Raw genomic sequence first — 25,408 nt, forward strand, 5'->3', positions numbered from 1 at the left:
AAATTAAACCTGTCTTGGTTCAGAATTGGAGTGGGAAAAATGAATATTTCATTAAACTAGATTTTCTATTTTAGAAATTTATATCTTTATTGAAAAGAAGGTATTCAGTGAAGTACTAAATTAATACATGGTGTTATAAAAGGCCAACTATTACATTCAGGAATGTAGAATTCAGAAGAGTGAGATGGGTTAGCAGTTCTAAGTTTCAGATTTTATTGTCGTGCTAGCTGCTTAAAATGGATTTCAGAAAGGTTTATATTTCCTTCACATCTATGGAAGGGGCATGACTCCATATTGGGGTTGATACACACAAAATTAAGCAATTTTCAAGAGATCTTAAAATATTAGGTAACTCAATGGAAAGTCAGTAATTTGTTTAGGGTACAAGACTTTATTATTAATAGGAAAAATTAAGATCTTTCAAGTCTCTTGCTACTCTTCCATATTAATTGGTTTAAATACCTCCAAATACATAAGCCGCACAGCAACAAAGGAATTACAGAAACAAAATTAACCAAACAAATTGAGTAATTTGATAGAATTTTAAAAAAATATAATTTATAATTCATAACTACTGAATATTTGTAAGGCATATTTATAATCTGCTAGGGAAGTGTAACTCAGAACAAAGATTGTTTGATGAAATTATATATTTGTGAGGAAAGTTTATATTCCATCATTGTATCATGAGAATTTATGTTTAAATTTGACCTGTTGTAATGGTATCTGGGAAAGACTTTGGAAGAATGAACAAAGAGACACTGTCAAGGGAACAGCTGGCTAAGAAGCAATGTAGCCCACAAATGGATATTGAATGGGGCAAGAGACTCAGGAGAGACCCTCCCTCTGTAAAGGAACCTGGAGGGAAGGGAGTAAGGATGGTATTTTCAGATTGGAAGATTCTGTCAATTTAGTTCTACGATTAAGTAGAATTAGCCCAGGGGTAGACAACCTTGGCTCTTTTATGACTCGTGGACTTCAACTCCCAGAATTCCTGAGCCAGCATGGCTGGCTCAGGAATTCTGGGAGTTGAAGTCTACGAGTCATAAAAGAGCCAAGGTTGCCTACCCCTGAATTAGCCCATCTGGTTGTGATTTCTGTCAGGTTTACCCTGAAAGGACAACAGATATAAACTATATATATATATATATATATTACAGTATTTTCGTAATGTATTGTTAATTATCTACAGTTTGTATTTTCTCCTCTTAATTATATTATTTTTCCCTCAAATATTTCAATAGAAATATGTTTAGAATAGAAATTTGTAATGAAGTTTCATAGTCCTTTAAATTTTTAATGATGTCTAGACGAGAGTCTTATTTACACGTGTGATTATTTTAGATGGTTATCTGAGCTGGCTCTCTACTCCAGTTTTATTATTTACTTGTTTTTAATCATCAAAATCACATTTGCTGTCTCTTTTTCAGTATTCTCTTTGGTCTGTGTTTGTACAGGTAGTCCTCAACTTACAACAGTTCATTTAGTGACTGTTTGAAGTTACAACGGCACTGAAAAAAGTGACTGACGATGTTTTTCACCCTTATGGCCGTTGCAGCATCCCCGTGGTCATGTGATCAAAATTCAGACACTTGGCAACTGACTCATATTTATGATGGTTGCAGTGTCCTGGGATTATGTGATCACCTTTTGATATCTTCTGACATGTCAAGTCAATGTGGAAGCCAGATTCACAACTGCAGTGATTCACTTAACAACGGTGGCAATAAAGGTCGAAAATGGGGCAAAACTCACTTAACAAATGTCTCACTTAGCAACAGAAACTTTGGGCTCAGTTGTGATTGTAAGTCGAGGACTATATTAGTATTATATATTTTATTGTTGTAAATTGTAATATCTACCTTGCAAGAAACAGTGAATAAATAAAACTTGCTGCCCTAACCATGGGCATCTACTCCCTACAGAAAAATGCTGCTAAATGGTGCTTGCCTTATTTTCTGTGCATAGGACAACTTAAGGAAAAGGCTTGAGGGATTCATCAAACTTTCCCTTCCACAAATGTCACCAGCAAGTGGAAAACATCCACCAATCACTTTCTTAACTGGGTTGTGAATGACCGGGAAGCAAGTTTTGAGAAAGGGCTATACAACACCTGTCAGCTGTTTTCTGGCTACTTCGAAAGAGGGGAATATTCAGTGGTGGGATTCAGCCAGTTCGCACCACTTCGGCAGAACCGGTAGCTAATTTTTTGTTGCCCAGGCCCAGAATGGACTTCCGAAAGCGACATCCACACAGAGAACCGGTTGTTCACATATTTGAATCTCACCACTGGGAATATTGCTCTTTTGAAAGAGTACTTAACTTGGGTTGGGGCTACTTTTGAACACTGCTTTAGTGTCCTTGCATAGGTCTTCCAGCCCCCTCCCTCTTCAGAACTAGCCTAAAACAGTTGATGGACACTGGGGAGTGGGTTGTTGTATAAGCGCCTCTTTCCTGCTTCATCCTGCACCTCTTCCTCTTCCTCCTCTACTGATCTTCCACTCTTTGGGCTGATATAGATCCAGGACCTGTAGATCCTGGAGGTCAGGGGAGAGGAGAACCGGTTTGAAAGATCCAAGAATCTTCTGCTTCCTAAACCCAACAGGCCATAAAGGCTCAGAGTTTGGAAGCCACTGAAGTGGCCAGGGGCCCTGAGTTGGTTCTGCTCCCTTAGAGTCACCTGATGAAATAATGGATAAATAGCAGGTGAAATGTCAGGATATACCCAAGTATCTCTCTTTTTAAAAAGGGGGGAGGGACGGAAATGTTGCCTTACAGTGAATTTCAGAGCCTAAGGATCAGCAAGTTCTTAGATCACAAGATGCTTTAAGTAAAAGTGTAAAGTGAAAGCAGAGTAGGAGTGCTTTTAAGTGAGAGTTGAGTGAAGAACCTGTGACCTATATGTTACTGAAAAACATGCCGATGAGGAAGGATTCTGAAAATTGTAGTTCAGCAATACATGGAAAGTTACAAGTTCCCCATTTGTATTGCAGAGAAAATCTTGGAGAGCTTGTCACAAAGAAAGGGAAGAGTATTAGACATAGCAGATAGTAAAAGACATAATGAAAAGATCCCCTTTTGGAAAGGGTGTCAACCTACAGAACAGTACTCCTTTTATTGGCACTTACTTTTGAAAAGTCTGATTCTCAAGTAATATTTTCTTTCAGTTTCACTGGTCTTCCAGATGCATTATTTAATATACCTAATAGGATTTTTGCCTCTTCTATAGGTTTTCATCTTTGCTCTGCATCTTTCACTGATATGAGACACGCATACAGACACAATATGCTGTACTGGGGACTATTTTATGTCAAAGGAATGAAAAAAAAACCTTAAATTCTTCTAGGGGAGGATTATATGTAGGCAACTACAAATGAACGTGAGTCTAAGAAGTGTTGGTTCTTTTCTTATAATATGTGTTTATTAGAACAAATAATACTTTTTTGTCTGGCACGGTGATACTGTAAAAAAAAGTGCAAATGGAAATTTGAAACAGTCATTTAATTTTAAAAAGCTATGACCTCAGGTTTATCACAGGCTTTCTAAATCATTCTTTGCCTTTATATGAAGCTAAACTTTATTGGTAGCATATCGGGTGAGATGAAGTTTATCAGTTGTAGCACAATCTAACGCATGGTATATTTTACAAATCTTAAGAGCTTATTCTTAGTTTTGATCACTAGAAGAGTTGGGTGTCTCAGTTTTAATGTGGATTCTTGTTACTTTAAGAATTAGTTGGGTCTCTTGTAAGTCACAGTGTCTTTGAATAGCAGCTTACATTACAGTACTACAGTGAAGTTGAGCCAACTTTAGTGTTCGAAGCTTTGCGCGGACCGGTTTCAAAAGCCTTCCTGAGTTTGGAAAGTAGGGAATTTGATTCCCTTCCCATCCCACCCCCACCCTGGATAATTCTGTAAAGAAGACACAGTAAGAAGCACTGTGTCTTCGATAATTTAATAGCCGCACATTCTAGACATAAGATTGTTTGTTCAGACGCTGCACTTGGTAATGGTGCAACCAAGTGAAACGGCGTTGGGATGCTGAACAGCTTTCCTTACTTTCTGTAACTAGACTACTGTACAGCTTTCCTTACTTTCTGTAACTAAAATTGGCTCGGATAGAATTCTCTGGGAAATATTCCATTCAGTACACAGATTCTTAAGCCTTGGCAAATCTTCCACCATGCTGTGCCAAAGGTGACTATGGATCTACCCTGATTCTTTTGAGATTCGCAGCCTAATTTGCCCTATTTACATGTTTTAAACAAACACCCAAAAAGAAAAGGGGAAACTGCAAGGATGAGCCAGAGATCTGAGAGAGGATGAAACTTGTTTGGGGGATAGACTTGAAAGTGGCAAATGGATATAACTAGCTTGCCGAAATAACATTAATGACGGTGGTGGTGGTGGTGAAATGGGATTTGGATCCAAATTCTTTTTATTCTCCCTCTCTATCCAAGGATATTTCCTCTGTGACTGAGCTTGTTTCTAACTTTGGAGCCTGGCTTGGCACAATATCCGTTGGACAGCAATGAGTAGATAAAGCCATTCCTTCATTCTGTCCCTACCCTTGCACGTATAAATAAGTGCCAATATCAATACTGCACTGAAACAGTGCTCTGATGTTATTTTGTATATGCTCAAGGCTTGGGCAGTTTTCTTCAAATAGCCTTTCCCTCAGGCCTATTTGCTATCTTGGGTGGGCCTCCTTTGGATTCCTTTGTTTACACTTCCCTTTTTAAATTAGTAATCGTGATAAATTAGTGACAGGTGGCCCTTGACTTATGACTACAACTAGAATTTCCATTGCTAAGAAAGCAGATGTTACATGAAGTCACACCCAGTTTTATGGTCAGTTTTGCCATTGTTGTTAAGTGAATCACTGCAGTAGATAAGTGCAGAGGTCCCCAACCTTTTGGGCATCGGGGACCGGTTCCATGGAGAGAGATTTTTCCACAGACCGGAGGGTGTGTGGTTTTGTGTGCAGCCTGCATCCTGTGGATGGGGCTTTGCTTGTTTGTGTGGACCGGTTGCTGGCATGTTGCGGCCCAGTACTGGGCCGCAGATCGGGGATTGGGGACCCCTGGATAAGTGAATCAGATGGCCATTAAGCAAATCCAGCATCCCCCATTGACTTTGTTTCTTGGAAGCTGACTGGGAAGGTTGCAAATGGTGATCACGTGATCTCAGGCTACTGCAACATAACAGACTCCCAAATGCCCAAATTTTGATCACGCCATTGTGGGGATGTTGCAACAGTTGTAAGTTTGAAACCCAGTCAAAAGTCACTTTTTTTCAGTGTGGTTATACTTCATAGGGTCACTAAACAAATGGTTGTAAGTCAAAGACTACCTGTATTTAGAAATGACACAACTCACAAAACATCTGACTATTTACAATCATTAACAGTTAAAACATAAATCAAATACAACAAAGCTAAAAAAGCAATAATCACATAAGGAAAAAAAAAATCCTATTTACCAAAACACCAAATGGCAAACTATAGGACATGTGCTGCCATTTCATTGTACAGTGACGGCATCTGTGGTGAACAAATTTCTAAATGGAATCATGGTTTTAAACAAACATTCGGGATAAATTAGATGCTTCATAACATGAGCACGCTGCACATTCTTGGCACAATATTTTATTGTCTGTATATTTTTAATCCATTTATATGGCTACCCAACCTGCAAGAGCAATTTCGGGTATGCTAACAGAATTTGAAAACTAAGGATACAAAATAAACAATATAAAGAAACACATAATGGCAACCAAGGGCAATAACAACCAACAGTAAGTTGACAGCTCCTGACTGGTTAACCTCACTAGTTATCCAAGCTTTTAAGGCTTTCTGAAAAGTCAGAAGGCCAGTTGAAATTCGATACTGCATTTGATTTAATAAAAAGGAAATAAGCTCCCTTTGGTTTTTCTTGACCTTATTTCTAAGATCGCTGTGCAACTTCTGTATTTTCCCATTTCTGCTTAGTCAGAAATGGGCATCTGGTCCTATATGCACTTTCCAAATTTCTTTGGAGCTCCCTTTGCACGGAATCACAATGCATGTGATTACTAAACAGGCCCTTACTTTGCATTTTTATCTATGGCAGCTATGCTTCAAAGATTGTTCTCCCTTTTGATACTGTGCTTTAAAAAATTTTAATACTTGAGACTGAGAAAAGGCTGCAGCATCAATGTCGTCAGGTATTAGCTATCTGCTTTGGGACTTGTTCTGAGAAAGGAATCCATCTTAACTCGACCATAACTCTTTTTAGCCTTTCTAAAAGCTATAGTTGCCATTGCCCTATCTACAGAATACAAGGTTCTCAAATAAAATTTTAATACCATTTTTTAAGAATGCAGACAGTTCCCCTGCCATCTCCTTTCATTGAAGCAGCTCATCCGCTTTACTGTCCAAATACAGCAAAGATTTGCTTTTTTTTTCTGTGTGTATGAACAATAATGCAAATTGGGGATTGATTTATTTAAAAAAAACAACCAGATTTGGAACTTTTATTGTGAAAGTGTGAGTTAAAAGTTCTTTTTTAAAAGTTTGCCACTGTTGGTTTTGTTCATTTGTTGCATAAACAGAAAATCAACGTCAACATATAATTATATGAATATTAATGTTTTTAATAATCATTGTCTCTTCTTGCAGGTCAATTTTGTAGTATGCCAACTGTTTGCCTTGCTGGCTGCTGTGTGGTTTCGAACTTACCTTCATTCAAGCAAAACTAGTCCATTCATAAGGCATGTTGTTGCCACACTCTTGGGCCTTTATCTTGCACTTTTTTGTTTTGGATGGTAAGTAGCTCGATTTTTCATTTCAGTGCTTTTATTTCCTAGAATTAATGTTAGAATGCTGGATTCTATTTCCAAAACATTAGTGTATTCTTAAAAGAAAGGGATCACGACAGGACCCATTTATTAAACTTGGATACAATGGGTGACAATGGCTTTAGAGTAATTTTGATGTCTCTGAAATTCTAATTTAATTCTAATAGATAACAATTTATCAACAAAAGAGCAGATCAGGGCAGTGTTTTATTTCTCTCTATTATTTAAAACTGAATTGGTACCTGGATTAATAAGCCATTATCATAATATTTCCTTCCTAGGTATGCCTTACATTTTGTTATACAAAGTGGAATTTCATACTATATCATGATCATTATAGGAGTGGAAAATATGCACAAGTGAGTATTGAGCCATTCATATATCCTTAAGTGAAGTATAGAGAGTGATATGAATTGCAGGTGACTGGGATTTTAGGTGAAAAGTTATATATGTTATGAAGTAAACAAGTCCTATCCTAGTGCACTCCATATCTTTAATTTTGAGCACAATGTATATTGTCTTGAGTATTTTAGAATCGCTTCTGGTGCCTAGATTCACCTTCAGGTGTCTTGTTTATGTAGAAAAGTATCATCCATCTTATCTGCTGTTTAAAGTGCCAGAAGCTTATCACACTTATTGTTTGCAGTTAGAAACCCTGGAGGGATGCTGTTATTCTCTGTACTGAGTTGCTAATGTGTTTTCATTGCTTCATCGTCAGTGTTCTGACTTCACGTTCTTAGTCCCTCTTAAGTACAAAAATCTGTAACAAGATAGCACAGAAATTTGAGTTTTGATTCATCAGTTTTAAAGAAAGAAAAAAACACAGTACTTATATCCACAAATAAGCATAATTTGCATGCTTTGTTTCGCGTCTGGGAGTCTCCTGGCTGTCTCTTCATTGCTAGTTGCATAGTCCATGCTACCTGTTGCCCCTTTGTCTTCTTAATCTGAATTACTATAATATCTATCATTATGAGCAGTGTACGTTTATTATGTGTCTGATAAAACAGAGATCAAGGCAAATCACAACTGCATTTATAAGCTTTAGTTCTCAACTATGGCTCTTGAGTTATAGATGTTAAACAGGATGGAGGTCTACAGTTGTGCCATAGAATATGCCACATTCAAACCTATGTGACACAGTTATCATAGTAAGTTGCAAAATGTTGAACCTGGCCCATGTATACATTTCATTCCCATCTTGGCGTGAAAATGTGATGTTTTTGTGAATTGTGGTAAAAATTAATTGCACAACACAGACTCCCTTGGGAAGCCAGTCCTTCATTGACTGGTGAAATTGTAAACAGTGGTTTAAAAAAAAAATTAAGATTTTTATGGGCTGTTAAAGGCCAGAAGAGCCTTCTCGACTTCTTCAGCCTTTTTTTTGTTTTGTTTTTTTTGTTCTGGATATGATAAGACTTCACCTCCTGAAATTCCCCAGTTATTCTGGGCTGGTATTGAAAGAATTTTAATCCCAATATATTTGGAAAGCATCTGGTGGGGGGGAATTATGGCCTTTGGTAAAAGTACTGACAATATTAGTTCAACCTCGTTCTCAAATTAAGATGTTCAGTACAGTACTTAAGCGTTGGCATATAGAATTTATGTAGCAGAAGAAATCTAGTGATTTTGTGTGTGTGTGTGTGTGTAATTAAGGTAGCAGAATTATAATAACCTCATTTCATCTGCATAATTAAGTACCAATTAAGTATAGTACAAGATCAACATTGTGTTTAGGATCATGTTACTACATGAACTGGTACTATAATGTGTAGGTTTTTGCCTCCTACACTACGCTTGAATGTAAGCTATTTTGGTTCTGAAAAGCTGTTGTAAGCAATTCTGAGGCACATTTTCCTATGGGACATTATGGAGTCCTTAGGACAGTGATGGCGAACCTTTTAAAGACCAAATGCCCAAAAATCGCCCCACCCCCTCCACCCGCCCCCACTCTGCCTCTGCCCCACCCATCCACAGGACCATCCACCGCCTCCACGGCCCACCGCAGCAGATCGCCTAGGCAGCCCTGGAGCGCCATGGCGGCCACACCTTCCGCCCGTGCCCCGCAGCATCATCTGCACATGACGGGGCATGAGGGCGGAGTCTTGTCCCTGCTGCCTGGCTGCCATGACCTTGGCTGCACTGCTCTACGCGGGCTGCACCCGGGGGTGACTCTCCTTTGGGAGGGCTGCTGGTGAGGAGGGGGCCGCGGGGGGAGTCAGAGCTGGGGTGATGGCACACGTGCCCACAGAGAGGGCTCTGAGTGCCGCCTCTGGCACGCGTGCCATAGGTTCGCCACCACTGCCTTAGGAAGAAGAAGCAGCAAAGTGAAATCGATACACCTGTATAGCAGCTCCTGGGTTATGTGGCAGCAAATAGGTCTGAGAACGAGAGCCCCATTCCACCACCACGTGCCACTGAATTCTTATCTCTTTTTTTTTATCCTTCATTTTAACTTGCTAGAGAACCTGAATACAAACATCAGAGCTGAGATAAACCACTGCCTTTATTAAAACACTTTGTAAGAGGGATGGTCTAATAACCAACTGAATTATTATTGCAGTTCAGAAAAAAAAAGCCCTTGTGGAAATGTTGACAGTTGTAAGAATTTTTGTTTGTTCCTAATAATGTTACCATACTGTTGCTTTTTTGTTTGTAAGTGGGAAACCTAGTTGCCTGTATTTCCTGTTCTGTATGTCTAAAAAAAGTGAAGAGTAACATTCGTCAATCAATCAACCAGTCACGCTTATCACAATATATCTTCTGGGTTTTTAGTTCCTGCTTGAAGAGCAGGTGTCGGCTGTGGCTAGGAAGGGCTGTGCAGAATTGGTGTGCCAATTGTGTCTTTTTCTAGATCAGGAGGCCCATCAGACAGTCACTCATAACCTTAGTCCTCTTCAGGCTTGACTACTGCAATGCTCTTTATGTGAGGCTGTCCTTTAAGACCAACTGGAAGCTTCAACTGGTCCAGAATGTCGCAGCGTGAAAGTAATGGGCATGGCTTGGTATGCCTATGTAACACCTCTGCTTTGCAAGCTGCACTGGTTACCAGTTTGGCTTTGGGTGTGATTCAAGGTGCTGGTTGTTACCTCTAAAGTCCTACATGGCATAGCCATATAGGGTCTGGTTGCTTGAGCGACTGCCTATCTCCCATATCCGCCAATCTTGTAGGGTTGATGCTCTCTGGGCTTCTTTGATTAAACAATGCCATTGATCGGGATCCCAGAAGCACCTCTTCTCTGTAGCATAACCTGCTCTTTGGAATGATGTTGCCTCTAAGACTTAGATTGCTCTCTCTCTTTCTTTCTCTGCTGTTGTTCAGAAGAGCATTAAAGATCTGGGTCTTCATCCATGCTCTGCTGGTAAGGGAAAAGTCAGACCCCTCGCTGCATTGCACTTGCCATCTTTTATCGATTTTATTCTCATTTATTCATTTGATCGTTGAGAGCTGCTCAAAGTCTTTGAGACGTAGGCATCATGAATAAAAAATTAATGCATCGTTATAGCTGCTGTTGTTATTATGGTTGGTTGCACAGTCAGCCAAATGTTTAGTGTGGATTTGGCATTTTTATCCACTTGTTTAGTCCCTCTCAAGCTCCTGAGATAGCAGGTATGGTAATAGGATGTAAGCTATTCCAAGTACAATTGACCTTTGCCATTGACTGATGGTGCTTTTGTCAATGTCATTATTTTTAGTATATTAATTGTGTTTATAATCTTTTGTCATTTTTGGTTCTGTTCTTATTTTCTAAGTTGGTTCCCATAACAATAACCCATGAGATAGGTGGGGTGAAAAGAAAATGCCTGCCCCCAAATCACCCAGTGAGCTTTGTGGTTGTGCGGGATTTCAGCCTGTGTGTCTCAGACAAGAGCAGGCTTGCAGAACTCTAAAGCACAGTTCCCCAACCTTTCGGGATAGGTGGCCCGGAACGGGGGGAGGGGGAAAAGAAGGGATGGTTTGTGTGTGGGGGGGTGAATGCATGTGCATGTGTGCACACGAACACCTGTAGCTCACAAGCGGGGCTGTGAGTGCTCATGACACTCATGTGAGTGGGGCTGCGAATGCCTGCAATGCTGCTGGCGATGCTCGCGCTAGGGCTGTGTTTGCACGCATGCATACATGCACACTGGCCAGCCACTCACATGGCCCAGTGGCCAATAGGCCGTGGCCTGGTATTGGATTGCGACCCACAGGTTGGGGACACCTGCGCTAAAGAAGGAAAAAGGCGACAAAGGAAGAGCAGTTCCATGGCAGTAGCATCGGCATTGGCAGTGTCTGTGGTACTTGGAGATGATGGCGATGCTTGGCAGATGTCTTGAGGTGGGAGGTGCTCTGAAAACCTGGGCAAAAGTAACGTATTCTTCCTAGTGGTGGCAATAATTGGCAGCAATGGATTGCTTATTTTTTCAGAACATCGGAATGCACAAGGCTGTTTGACAAACTGCATATTGTGCAGGTCTGCATATTGTACAGCACCAGAGGCTGTGTAGCACTTTGCATTCCTGAGTACTTTTGGAAATGTAACTGATAGTAGGATTGCATTGTTGGGTAGCTAGTATTTCTTGGTTTAGCAAGAGCTCATTTAGGGATATGAATGAATTCATTTTTTGTACATATTCTACTTCTTCTTTCATACTGCTTTCTGAGGGGGAAAAGTGAACTAATGGGTCATGTCAGGCAAGAGGCCAGATTCACAGGGGGAAGTCCAATTAAACTTGATTTATTGCTAATCATGCCTATGCACAGAAATCTTCTCAACTAACTAACAGTTAGCACCTGCTTGGGGTTAGATAAGGGTCAGCAGAATTCAAGAGGGGGCTGGAGTTAGTTCGCTTGTGGCTACGTAGGTATTTTAGGCTGATCCCTCTTTTAACCCTGCCCCAGGTTCTGCCATTCCTTCTCTACAGGTAACTTGCTTCTTCCTGCAAAAAAAAAAAAGTACATTAACCAGAAATGTTTTATTAACCAAGAGAAGGACTGTTACAATTTTTTGCAGTCTGGATAGGCCCATTGAAATCAGTATGGCTTATAGTAGCCTAGTTTATGCCCAATTAATTTCAGTGGTTTTAGTTCTAAGTATGTCTAAGTCTATATCCAACCCACAATAAATATGTTCATGAAATTTTCTAAATATACGCAGTTGCTATTGCCTCCTGGCTTTTGTGTTTCAGTTATTAAGTTGGTTACTATACAGAAAATCTACATAGAACAAAATAAGGTCAAATTGGAAATATAATTTCAGGTTTATTTTATTTATTTATTTATTTATTAAATTTATATACTGCCCTATCTCCCTCGCAGGACTCAGGGCGGTGAACAGGCGATACTAAAAACCACGAATAAATAAATAGTTTCTATTTTAAAATCGAATTGAATAATAGGCCTGTTCTAAAAACACACCCATACAAAACCCCCCACTGAAACACAATCCAAACTACGCCAGGCCGGCCGCATGGAATAGATGGGCCTTCAGGGCTCGGCGAAAAAGGCGCAGGTCCGCAACTGTACGTAGGTCGGGGGGTAGGTCATTCCAGAGGGCAGGAGCTGCCACAGAGANTAGTTGGTGGGATGCGGGCCACAGTGTTTTGGCTTGTAAGATGGTCTCTAGATTAGATACTCTAGCTTGCATGCATGTAAGCATGCTTGGGGTAAGCTGGATTTTGGTTGTGTTAAAACTGACTGTTGCTGTCTTACCAGCAGAGTAATGCTCCATATGATTTGGGTATGACTGATACAATAGATTCTACCTTCTATGTTTCACTAAAAAGTATTGTTGTACACGAAAAACCAGAAAACCAGTCATGATTGAGTAGTGGAGGCCAGTATCTGCAAATCTCTTTCTCTCTTACCAGTTCCGTAGAAAACTGAATTTTGGAATGGAGAGAGACTAAATGATAAAAGTGTGTAAAAATACAGATCCTGCATGAAAAAGTTTTACAAGATAGATTATTCTCCCAACAGAATGAGAAAAAAAAACCTAGACAAAGAAATAGGATGCGGAAGCCTTTGGGAAAAATGATGAAAAGGAATCATATTACAGATTGTTACAAAAGTGCACAAATGGAAAGTATGAAAAAGTCCCATCTATTTTAAATACATTTGGTGATGCCATGTCGTTGACCAGTAATGTTGGGTAGAAAGTATAAGGCAATAAGAAATGTTTTTTGAAAATTAAGATTTTTAAAAAAAGAGCAAAATGGAGTGAATGACTAAAATATACATTATTTGCAAAACAACAACAACAACAACAACTACTAGATGAATTTTCATAAGTTGTTAATGGAATGTTTGGAGGTGCAATGGCTCAGTGGTTAAAGATGCTGAGCTTGGAAAGCTGACAGCCTGGATTCAAGATCTGAGTAACATGTGATGGGGTGATTCCAGCTCCTGGCCACCTAGGAGTTTGAAAGCATGCAAATGCAAGTAGATTAATAGGTGCCACTTCGGTGGGAAGGTAACAGTCTTCCATGAGCCTTGATATATCATCATGCTAGCCACATGACCACAGAAATGTCTTCAGACAATGCTGGCTCCCTCCGCTTAGAAACAGAGATGAACACCGCCCCCTAGTGTTGAACACGATGGACAGGGGGAACCTTTAATGGAATGTTTATTAAAAATGGGGAATGGGTGAAGAAATATTAAGACATACAACTGCTAGCAGGAATGTAATGGGTATGTGGTCTGTCACCTTATTTGATGATTAATTACATCAGGAGAAACATAAAAGTACGTTGAATGTAATGGGAATTTAATGACATTTTTGTAGCTAATCAAAAGGAGTGGTTCTACAAAGAAGCACTGAATGAAAATATTAAATAAAAAGTGAGTGACTAGTATGAAAAATTTATTTGAGGTGGTTTGGTCATATAGCACAAATAATTGAGGATAAAATTGCAAAACATACATCGAAGAATGAATGGGTTGAGAGGAAGAAAAACACTAAGAAAGTTTTGATTGGATCAGTTGATGAAACCTCAAAAAAAAAGAGAGAGATGTTTAAAGAGCAAAAGGCAGTGTAGGAAGGCATGTACAAACATGCTGGAAGCAAGCGTGATATGGACGGCTAGACTGATAATGAGAGACTGTATATTAAATGATGTTGGTATAAATTAGAATTAGCCTATCCTTTCCTTTCCTTTCCTTTCCTTTCCTTTCCTTTCCTTTCCTTTCCTTTCCTTTCCTTTCCTTTCCTCGTACTTAAATTTCTTTGGCTTTTATTTTTTTTTGCTTCTTAAAAGGGAATTACATGATTGGTATTTTTATTACACATACTGTAAATGCAGATGAAAAATGTGAGAAATTCTTTTCACACTGATAAAAAGACTTGCAATTCTGAAAACAATACTCTTCCACCTTCACAATAGAAAATGGACAAGAATTTTACCTCCAGAAATTGTTATATATGTGTCTGCCTCATTTGAAAGTAAAGTACTTGCTTGAATTCTTGTTCTATAACCCTAATCTCCCTTGTAATGACTGTGTGTGTGTGTGTGTGTGTGTGTGTGCACATGCACTTTCAAGTTAGTCACATGCACATGCACATGCACTTTCAAGTTAGTCATGTCTCCTGCCAACTTGCCTGGATTAGTCTCTGCATTTTTCTTGGCAAGCTTTTCAGAAGTGGATTTCCATTGCATTCTTGGAGTGGCCCAAAATCACCCAGGTGGATTTGTGCCTAAGGAGACTCACTAGAACTCATAGTTTCTCAGCTTCTAGCCTGGTAACTACTGCACCAAATCTGGCTTTTTATTAAATATTACCGATCAATAATATTGAATCAACTATTTCCAGCCCAGACTGATTGGAGATAGTGTGACTAATTCCAGTGAGACTTTATCTACAAGGGAGGCAAAAGGGCTTCAAATTCTTAGACTTAGAGCATTGGAATTGATCTTCTTGCTATGCTGTTGAGTGCTGAGCTGGTCTCTAATGGCCTCTAATAATATAAGAATTGAGTGAACCTGTGCCAGAATTGGGTAAATGCTCGGTTTAGCCATTTGACTCAAGCAATAACCAGGTGACTTATGTGACCTTAGTCTTTTCATTTCGTGCCTCATACATATGTCAGATGTCCAGAAAAATTCAAAGTATTCATTGTTCAAAAAGATGGAAGTTTATGTATCTTTTAAAATTTTTCTCAGATTGCTCTTGGATGAAATTTATACTTGGATTTTTGACAAAGCTGCCAAATGGCCATTCTAAATCTAGAAAATAATCCTATTTTGGATAGTTATGCCAATGTTTTGCTTAAATTTACATCTGGCTTTGATAACTGCCAGAATGGCAATATCTACTGATGAAATACACTTATAAAGTATTGACATTTATTGTTGATTTCCAATTTTTTTGCTTGGAACGGAGTGTAATGAACTGGTTTTATTTGACCAATTTAAAGAGAGAGTAGCTAATGAATTGTGAGATGAATTGGTGTGACATGATACTCCAATCATTAAAAAATTAAATCAGTACTTGACTGTGGATGGAAAACTAGAAGAATTTTTTTTTATTTATTTATGAAATTTATCCAGTGCCCCTCAGTATTGGTGAACTCCAGAAAAAGTACACATTCAGATTATAATAAAGCAGTAATAACAATAAAGCAAAAATTAACAGTGATAAAACAGTTACAGAAACATTCTGACATACATGCCTTGAGTAATCAGTCCCAAAGCTGTGTTGGAAAGGCCAGATCTTTATAGGTTTCTGCAAGGCTAAGTTGCTAAGTTCTGCTGTTCCAGAGGAGGAGAGCCTCCACGGAGAATATCCACCATTGTCCTTCAGCTTTTGGGATTTTACATTAGCTGGGTAGTCCCAGGTGAAACTCCATCAAAAATAAATCAATGTAATCAATGTAAGAAATGACAAAAGCACAAAAGACTGTATTCAAGGAGGAATCAGTCCTGACGGATCCCCAGCTTTGAAGCATGCGTTCTCTGAGAAGCATAACCCCATCAAAAATCAGTATTGATAACCCCTTGGAATCAGAAGACTTTTGAATCAGCAATCCTTCCAACTTACTTGGGTTGAGTCTGAATCTGTTTCTCCTCATTCAGACAGTCTCCAGGCATTGGGTTTTAACTGCCCATTTGGCCTAGGATGGAGATGTGTAATTGAATATCATTAGCACATCAAATGTATTTGACAGTGAACCAGTAACCCTCCTAGCAACTTCCTGGAGATGTCAAACAGAATTGGGAAGAAGAATAATCTCTGTGGTACCTCCTGATGGAGTGCCTGACCCTTTCCCCTACAACTACCAACTGGATCTCATGATACAATTCCCATCCCTTGGTGGCATTCTTGGAATCTAGGGCATATTATGGTCGACAACAATGAAGGCTTTTGACAGTTCAGCAGTACCATAGTGGTGTGTTTCTGTCATTTAAACTCCTCCAGTCATCAATCATGAGTGTGATTGGTACAGTTACTGTTTCATATACAGAACTGAATCAAGATTGCTGTAAGTCCACTCTATATCAGGGTGTCAAACTGCTGGCCCACAGGCTGGATGCGTCATGACGAAACTGCGCCCACTCCATTGCTGGCAATGGGGAAAAAGTCACGATATGTTGTGACATGTCACGTGACGTCGTGAGTTTGACACCCCTGCTCTATATTATCTCGCCACTTTTTCAACGACTTTCCTCCAAAAGAGGGAGGCTTGAGATGGAAGAGTAGTTCTCTAGTACTGTTGGATCCACGGCTGGCTTCTTGAAGAATAGAGGAACCAGTTCCTTCTTCAAAGCAGTTGGAACAGCTCCCTCTTTCAAAATGGCATTGACTGCCATCTGGAACCATCTCATCTCTTGGCTTGTGGAACAAGTTCCATTATTATTTGGGGGAAATATTAGGCTTCAGTTTTTTGTAGATTTAGTTTGGCAAGTAAACGAGAATTCGATGAGAAAGAATGTTTTGTGGCTTTTTTCCTTTACTGTTCAGTTTCCATAGTGGCTTTTATTTCACTTGTGCTGTGAAATGTTTTGATTGCAAATGAATTCTAGGTTATATGTATGCTTTTAAAACAAGAGTTCTGTGAGATAAATCAGACTCTATTTAGACCGGATTAAGGCATTTAGGGAAAAAGTGGAAACCTACATTCCTGCTCATAATAATCATGGCATATGAAGTTGTTTGTGAAATGAAATTGGGAGTTATTTGTGAAAGTTGCTCTGTGTGTAATGAACAGACTTGACAGTTCTTTGAAATATTGACTCATTATCTGAGATAATCTTTGTTGAGAAGGGTTCATGTGTTTAGAGACACACATGATAGTTGCTGAGATGAAAGTTGTAGATAGTTCTTAAAATATTGTTTTGCATGATACATTATGCTTGGGACTAGCTTAACAAAACAAGTGTGAATCATCCGGTTAATACAATACCTACAAATATGGTAATGGAATAGAATTGCACTAGCATGAATTTTCAGAAGATCTCAATTATGGAAGAAAGGAAAAAATGTAATGTGTAATATGACATAAAAACATGGCATTTAATAAATATAACCTCTAGAAAACTTCATTCCTAAAATTTGGTTTAGACATTATGTTAATTCTTGCCTTTTAAAATATCTTAGATTTGAACACTGATGTTTTATATGCATTTCTTGATGTATTAATATAGACTAAGATTGTAGTCAGCCCAAGACTAACTTAGCTCTGTAGAGTGTTGAGATGAATTGTGTGATTTCCCAAATGAGGCTAAGAGAGGTTCAAAATAGCTATCATAACATGCATTTATTTTGGGAATGTTGTTGTAATTGTGCTGTGTGCAGTAAAATAATGGTGTTCAAAACTTTAAAAAACTTTTGAACTTTTAATTAAAGCGTAGAATAAATGAATAGGCTATAAATTTTGTTTTAAGTATTTTGAGACTATAAAGTTTTAAAAAATAATTTTAATTATTTATAATTGGTTTCAGTAGTAAGTTTTACAGAAATTTGAAAGTACCAAGATAAAAAAAATTAATGAAAACTACAAAAAATATAAAAAAGAAAAAAGTTTAGGGAGCAAAAGATGGTGAGGGGAAAGGAAGAAAAAATATGTAAAGGGAAAAGTAGGGGAAATATAGGTAAAGAAATGACTTCCCCCTCAGCAGGACCAAGTATAAACAATTTCAGTAACTTTTCACCTTTTCCAACATTAAAACCTAAAATCTCTTCAGTCCATATCTCATCTTTTATCTTTTAGCAAATAACAAAACCTCATGTTTCAGTCTCAATCGGCAAAAGTCCATTAGGAATCACCAGAAGTAGCAATTTATATCTATATCCTTAAGCAAAAAAATCAATTTCATATTCCTTTCCTTTACACAGTAATTTATCATTTTCTGTAAAAATGCAAAACCTCCCTCTCTTCTTCCCATAGCTTATGTATCTATATACAAATAAACCCTCATCATTCCAAATTAATCAGAAAAGTCCATTAAGAGCTACCAAATACAATAGCGTATTGAAATTTAACCTCGTTGAATATCTCATAAATTAATTTCTTTTATCTCTTCATCTCCTCTCCGAAATTCCTTTGCAAGTTTAACACTTTCCTTCAGTTTTAATACAGATAGTTCTTGACTTACAACCATTCATTTAGAGACTGTTCAAAGTTACAGCAGCAGTGAAAAAAGGGACGTACACCAGTCCTTGCGTTTACCAACTTTTGCAGCATTTCCGCAGTGAGATGATCAAAATGTGGGTGTTTGACAACCAGCATGTATTTAGGATAATTGCAGCATCCCAGGGTCATGTGATCACCATTTGTGATCTTCCCAGCTGACTCCCAACATTCAAAGTCAATAGAGGAAGCTGGATTTGCTTAACAACCGTGTGACACCCTTAACAACTGCAGTGAAACACTTAACAACCATGGCAAAAAGGGCTGTAAAATTGGGTGACACTCAAAATTTAACAACTGCCTTGCTTAACAATGTAAATTCTGACCCACATTTTGGTCATAAGTTGAGGTCTACCTGCACTATACAGTTGCTTATCACTTTCTCTAAAAATACCACAAAAATTCTCTTCTTCTCGTATCTTATCTAATAACAAATCTTTAAAGCCTCATTATTCAGTTGATTTTGAAAAAAAAATCATTCAAAACTGCCAAGAAAAAAAAATCATACACATTTTAACCTTGGTGGAATAAGCCAACTTTATAAATCTGCTTTTTTACTTTTAAAAGTCTGGGTATTTATTCTTCTGCAGTAGTGTTCCAGAAGCTGATTTCTTTTCATTCTTTCTTTATCTTTTCTCAGGAACTCCTTTGTGGGCATAACACACTTTTGTAAGTGCCAAATGAGAAAGTTGTCCAAGTCACTCTTCTGACTCATTATTTGTGTGTCCCTTTTAGTTATAAAACATTCAGCAGCTTCATTTGTAAAGCCTGTAGAGCAGTGTTTCTCAACCTTGACAATTTTAAGGCATGTGGACTTCAACTCCCAGAATTCCACAGCCAGCAATGCTGGCTGTGGAATTCTGGGAGTTGAAGTCCACATGCCTTAAAATTGTCAAGGTTGAGAAACACTGCTGTAGAGCATCTTTGTCAATATCATTCCTGTATCCTGTCAATATCCAAAACAGCCAGATTTTCTGTTGTTTTCTATGTCCTCTGTTGAATCCATTTTCAATAGAAAGTTTTGAGTAAATTATTGATAAATATCCTTGAATTCTTCCGGATTTGACAGTTTTCTCTATTTTGTATTAGTGGGTCTTCTTTCATTATAATCTTTAATTCTTTCTGGTTTCCTCTAGTAACCAGCTTTCAAGGTCTTCCCTGACCATGTTTTTCTCTCATCTGCAACATTTTCCTGGGGGAAAATTTTTTTTCACTTAAATTCAAAATCTTCATGTATTTTTAATAGGATTTTGAAAGCACAGGCATTATTCTTATTATTTCATAATCTTATTTCCAGTTAATCTGGCCTCTTAATCCATTTAATTTTTTTTCTAAAATTAATGTTCTAGTTCAGTGGTTCTCAACCTTTTTAATGCCGCGACCCCAACCGGTCGTAAGTTGAGGACTAAACCTGTCGTAAGTCGAGGACTAAACCGGTCGTAAGTTGAGGACTACCCAACCGGTTGTAAGTCGAGGACTACCCAACCGGTCGTAAGTCGAGGACTTTCCCTGCCTGGGAGCGCCGCGCATGCGTGGTTCCGCCCCCTGCGCCGGCCGAGGCGTAGCTGGCAAGCGGCAGAGACGGAGCAGGCCGACCACCAGCTGGCCCAGCCCAAGGGAGGTAAGGCACCCGCCGGAAAAGGGGAAAAAATGGCGGGCAAAAAAAATGGCGCACAGCCTTGCTTGGCGACCCCCATGAAATGGTCGATCGACCCCAAATGGGGTCCCGACCCACAGGTTGAGAACCACTGTTCTAGTTACTGTTTTGCTACTTATTTCCAAATAACAAAGTTTTTTATAAGTTCTGAAATTTAATGAACCCTCTTCTACTGAGGATTGGAAGAAATAGCCCTATGTAATTGTCCTTCTGAAAGTTCTTAATATCCAAACATCAATCAATCAGTGTCTCTTTGAAGCGTGGCTTGGTCAAACCCAAATCTCCCAGATCCCAGTGCTCTAAAGCCCTCCAGAAACTGTTGTCTTACGATCTTGTTGTGGGAAGCATCTGTGGGAAGCATTATGGTTGATCCTAAGTCCTCAATCAGGAAAGGAATTTGGGGAGCCAATTCATTCACTGGCTTATTTTGCCCACACAATTGTCAGCTCCCTTTACTCAGAGACGATGCTTCCCTGGAAGACTGACTAATTTGAGACTGCGGTGATATTTCAAGCAATTATTTTAAGAGCTGTGGCAAGATTGTAGCATTATTGATAAAAAAAATAATAATTCCAGCTCACCCTTGTTGAACTCTACATCTCCTAACACGAAATAATTCCAGGTCTGAATTTAGTTTTGTCTCGGCCACTGCTGCTTGATGGGAATGTCTCCTGTCCTATTTTACTCATTATTGTTATATTTTTGGCTTCAAATCTTCAAAAGAGTTCAGGGAATGGAAGTTTGGCTCAAATTACCAAAACAGAATAAATAAATGACAGCTGTGCCAATCCCTCGCAAAACCAAGAAAGAACATTTCCAAAAGTAATAATGAAATGCTCTTTATTTGTAGAAATGGCTCTACATTTCCTAAATGTATCAGCTTTTTTCCCCCACAGAGAGTGTGAGTTCATTATCTTTTTTCTTTTGGTTTCTCTCTCTCTTTTCCCACCTCTTCTTTCCCCATTGCATTTTGTGACAGCATACACTGAGAAAAGTTGCAAAAGGAAGCAATGCTTGGAAACCCGCTTTAAAATTCACGTCTAATAATAAAACTGTTTTTTTTAACAAGGTAACCTGAAATGTTTTCCATGTGGAGAGTATGACGATATTTGATTAAGAGCTATGCTTTTTCCTTACCCAGAAATAAACAATATAAAAATATTTGAAGATGTACAGATAATTTGAAATGGTCCTTAAAATGTACACATTATCTGAAAAAGAGAATGTCGACCAGAGGACATCAAAGAGAAATCAAATGTAATGTTATATTCTGTTCATATCTTTAAAACTACTTTAAGAACTTTTTTTAATATGGACGGCACTAACTGATTCAGTACCTTCAAAAAGCATATTTAGAAGTGGTGTTCTAAGTACATTCTCTGCATTTCCTCTGTTACAGCCAAGGATCTGTTTGGCTGCTTCCTTTAATGTTACAGAAGCTTTCAAAGAATGAGCCAGCTGTTTTATGTGCTGCCATCCTGAGGCCAAACTGCAGACATGTTGAAACACATGGAAATGAAAGATGAGAGCAGGCTGGGATGGAATGAAGAGTCCATCGCATGTGTAAACATAGATTGATATCTGATATTTTTTCAATGAGAGAATTCCAAACCACTATTTGCACAAACAAATAGTGGAACCCAGTGTAGCATCACTAAAGAAGTGGGCTTTAGTCTGTACAAGTTTATCCTGGAATATGTTAGTTAACTTTCATATATCACAGGATTTATTGTAGTTTGATTTTTCCCCACGCATCAATGACGTTTTTCTCCCAATTTAACTGTATTTCAGAAGTAAAATTGACTGACAATTTTCTAATGTGTTAAATTCTCTTTACCTTCTCAGCTGTTTATTGCTCAGAGATGCCCCTCCCTAAAGTTGAGATAACAGTCAAAGAGAGATCCTCAAGATAGTGTTATCTTCTTTGTTGCATCAGCTGTGCTGCTAATAGAGAAAATATATGCATATACATACATGTGTGTGTGCGTGTGTAATTATTAATAATAATATCTATTAATTATTTTGGAGTGCAGAATCTCTGGCAGATCCCTGGTATGATAAAGATGCCCCGATCAGCCACAAAATTATATTTTTGGATTATAGTGGCAATGCCTGTTACTTTTCAAAAGTTGGTTTAGTTTCATTTTTTTTCTTTTAACCAACTTGCTGATGGCTTTGTGTTCCCAGAGAGGACAGAACCAACAGAAGGGCCTCAGTATGGCAAAATAGCATTCTTCCCTTTAATGGAGAAAAAGAAAAGGGTAACTCTGTCTTGCCACACAGTCCTGGCAGACAATCACTCCCTATGAACTGGCATTGAAAAGACTATGACATTGTTCTGGTTTTGCTGCTGTCATTTCTCAAGATCTCAAATGTATGTGGTTCAACTGTCACAGATTAACACTGCATTACTTCCAGTGGAATATATGAGGAATATAGCAATACACAGCAAGGCATATTCTGATGCAGTTCCGATCGAAAGCAAGATAACCATACTTGGGAGACAGTGTGGGTATTAAAAATTTAAAGCTTGGTTGATTGTGACTCCTGGCTTTTGATTTAGTGCTGAAGTCCTTATGGAAATCATTTCTTGTTTCCTTCTGAAGTGCCAGTTGTTAAAAAGAAATGCCTATTTGAGGGGAAAGATTGAGTGAACTGCAGAGACACCAAAAAGTGTGGCAAAGGAAAGAAAGGAAAGCTAAGGAGGAGAGAGATTGTTGATTGTAGCTGCTGATTGCTTGCTAGCTGCTGCTGATAAGTAGGGAGCTCAAGAGGACACATAGAATATGGAACCAGTTTTCAGATTGCAAGGTGAATGAGTGAGTGAGTGAATGGCCAGAGCAGACAGAAGGTCATGGGGAATACCTCTTTTTTGTTGTTGTACCAATTCTTCTTTTCCACCTTCTTTCAGTCCAGATTAGTTGTTACCCAGAGAGGCAGCAGCAAACAAACTAGGAAGATTGGTATAGAACAGTGATGGCGAACCTTTTAGAGACCGAATGCCCAAAACCTGGCCCCGCCCCCTCTCCATCCCCTGCCCTGCCCCCACCCCACCCCTATCCCGCCTGCCTGCAGGGCCACTCATTGCCTCCAGGGCCTGCTGCAGATCGCCCAGGCGATCCAGCAGCGCCATGGCGACCACGCCCTCTGCCTGCGCCCCACAGCATCAACTGTGCGTGATGGGGTGTGAGGGCAGAGTCTTATCTACGCTGCCTGGCTGCCATGTCCTTGGCTGCATTGCTCTGCATGGGCCACACTCAGGGGCGCCTCTCCTCCAGGGGGACTGCTGGTGAGGAGGGAGTCGCGGGGGGAGGCAAGGCTGGGGCAACGGCACGCGTGCCCACAGAGAGGGCTCTGAGTGCCGCCTCTGGCACCCGTGCCATAGGTTCGCCACCACTGGTATAGAAATTTGCCTAGGGAATATGCAGGGAAAGCTTCAAGCAACATGGACAGCAAAGGAAGCATGATTGTGACCTGCAGAGAACATGTAATAATTGTCTTTCTACCTGAAGAGGATTCAGGCTCTTCCTTCTCCAAGTGCAACCTTGTTTCCTTGTTGAAGGAGAAAGTGGAGGGACCAGAGAAGGTTGCTATACTAAAGTGGATCAGGGCAGATGAAATATTGATGTTTAAAGCTGGAGAAAATCCTGGCAGACCCTCATCCTGTATTATGGGAGTCAACAAGCTGTCAGCCACTTGAGAATAATGACTCAGAGCTAGTACTGGTACCTGCTGATTGAAAGAACAAGGACTCAAGATGCTGTACTGGGGAGCGTGTCAAACGCTAAAATAAATAATCAGCTAACTAGGGCTGAGGAGTGCAAGTTCCTTGAGAGGAAAGAGCATCAACTTCTCTAGGGAAGACTGCACACTCTGTAGGCTATCTAAGGCTCTTCTACCTTGTTGGAAACTTACTTTCTGCTAGTAAACCAGTATTCTTCAGTGCTCTTGTTTTTGGTTTCTCCTCATTCCTTGCCTTGCAAATAGATCTTTATCTAATAAAGCCCAGACTGGACATCTGGATCCATGCTGTTGGATCTGCTTTTCTTGGTTGTATTTAAGCTACAGCTTTGAGTTACAGGCAAGAGATGCTTTCTCTGCAGAGCATTCTCTAATTAAGTTATCATTCAGCTTTAGGAATACTGTCAACTGATTCTGATTTATGGCCAGGCTAATAACGTTCACTGGAAACTTGTTAATTGCTTGTGTTTTCCCGCCTCTCAGACTAGTGCAGGAGGCTTGGTTATCTCTGAGATAATTTGGATAGGCGTGCTACAGTTAACAGGAGCCAACATGCTGTGGTCTCAAGTCTAGAATCCTTCCAATCTGTGATTCTCTTCTGATGTTACTCTACCTTTCTTTTGTCCTCTTTTTTTTTTTTTTTTTAGTAAAGTGATGATATAAAGATATCTCGTAATACTGTAAATGTACGGGAAAAGAGCATTTTGTATAACAGCTAACAAGTATTTTCTAATTTGGGGATTTAATACTGGCTTGAATCGGTATTCATTTTTATGATAAATACATTTTACCCTATCCATATGAATAAAAAAAGGAATTCAAGTGGGCCAACTCAGTGAAGTGCAAAGCCCGGAATGTGCACCGCACACAAAAAACCCCTTTCAGCATTCAGATTGAACTAGCATGGCTGCTGCATTGTAGCAAGTGAATGGAGCCCCTTTGCATAAGGTACAATTGTGTAATTTTAAGATAGCCACACAGTTCTGTCAACAAAGGATGTTCTTTCTTTCCTTTTTTTTTCCCTTTTCATTTTATTCTTAAATAATCTGGACTGTGGTAATTTCTCAGAGGTATGATAAATGAGGAACAGCTATTCATGCTATTGTTTTATTGCTGGAATAGTTTACTATAAACAAGGACTGTATCATGTAAAAAAATTTAAGATTGGGATTTTATTTTACTTCTCCAGCTGTGAAGCAGGAAGTATTGACTTAAGATTTTACTTGAAAGTATAGACTTGGAGGGAAGAAAGTGAAGGGAAAATTTAAGTGTAAAATGTAAGAAAAAAATTATATAAAGTTTAAATGTTGAAGGTGGATAGATTATATTTAGAGAAAGTATGGAGTGATTAAATATCATATAGTTTTTTTTTTTTTTTCAATATAAAATTTTATTGTTTTTATCATAAACGAAAAAATACATCACAAGTATTACACAATAATTTATCCCATCCCCCTACCCCCCAGACTTCCCAAACCAAACCTAGGCTAACATTCAACTACAAGTAAACAAATATTAATATCTCTAACTCCAAACTCTAAACTTAAGCAATCCATCTCCTC

General features: G+C 38.9%; 1 protein-coding gene across 1 annotated transcript in view; it reads left to right on the forward strand.

Annotated features, from left to right (window-relative positions):
* The window catches only part of MBOAT2 (membrane bound O-acyltransferase domain containing 2), an 88,882-nt gene that overhangs the window by 25,450 nt on the left and 38,024 nt on the right, over positions 1 to 25,408 (forward strand). Inside the window, exons 2-3 of the mRNA XM_015816156.1 lie at positions 6,658 to 6,803; positions 7,118 to 7,195. Coding sequence (XP_015671642.1) covers positions 6,658 to 6,803; positions 7,118 to 7,195 — 224 coding nt within the window. The remainder of the gene's footprint in view (positions 1 to 6,657; positions 6,804 to 7,117; positions 7,196 to 25,408) is intronic.

This window comes from Protobothrops mucrosquamatus, unplaced genomic scaffold (assembly GCF_001527695.2).
Source record: "Protobothrops mucrosquamatus isolate PMUCROS unplaced genomic scaffold, P.Mucros_1.0 scaffold404, whole genome shotgun sequence".
Classification (NCBI taxonomy): domain Eukaryota; kingdom Metazoa; phylum Chordata; class Lepidosauria; order Squamata; family Viperidae; genus Protobothrops; species Protobothrops mucrosquamatus.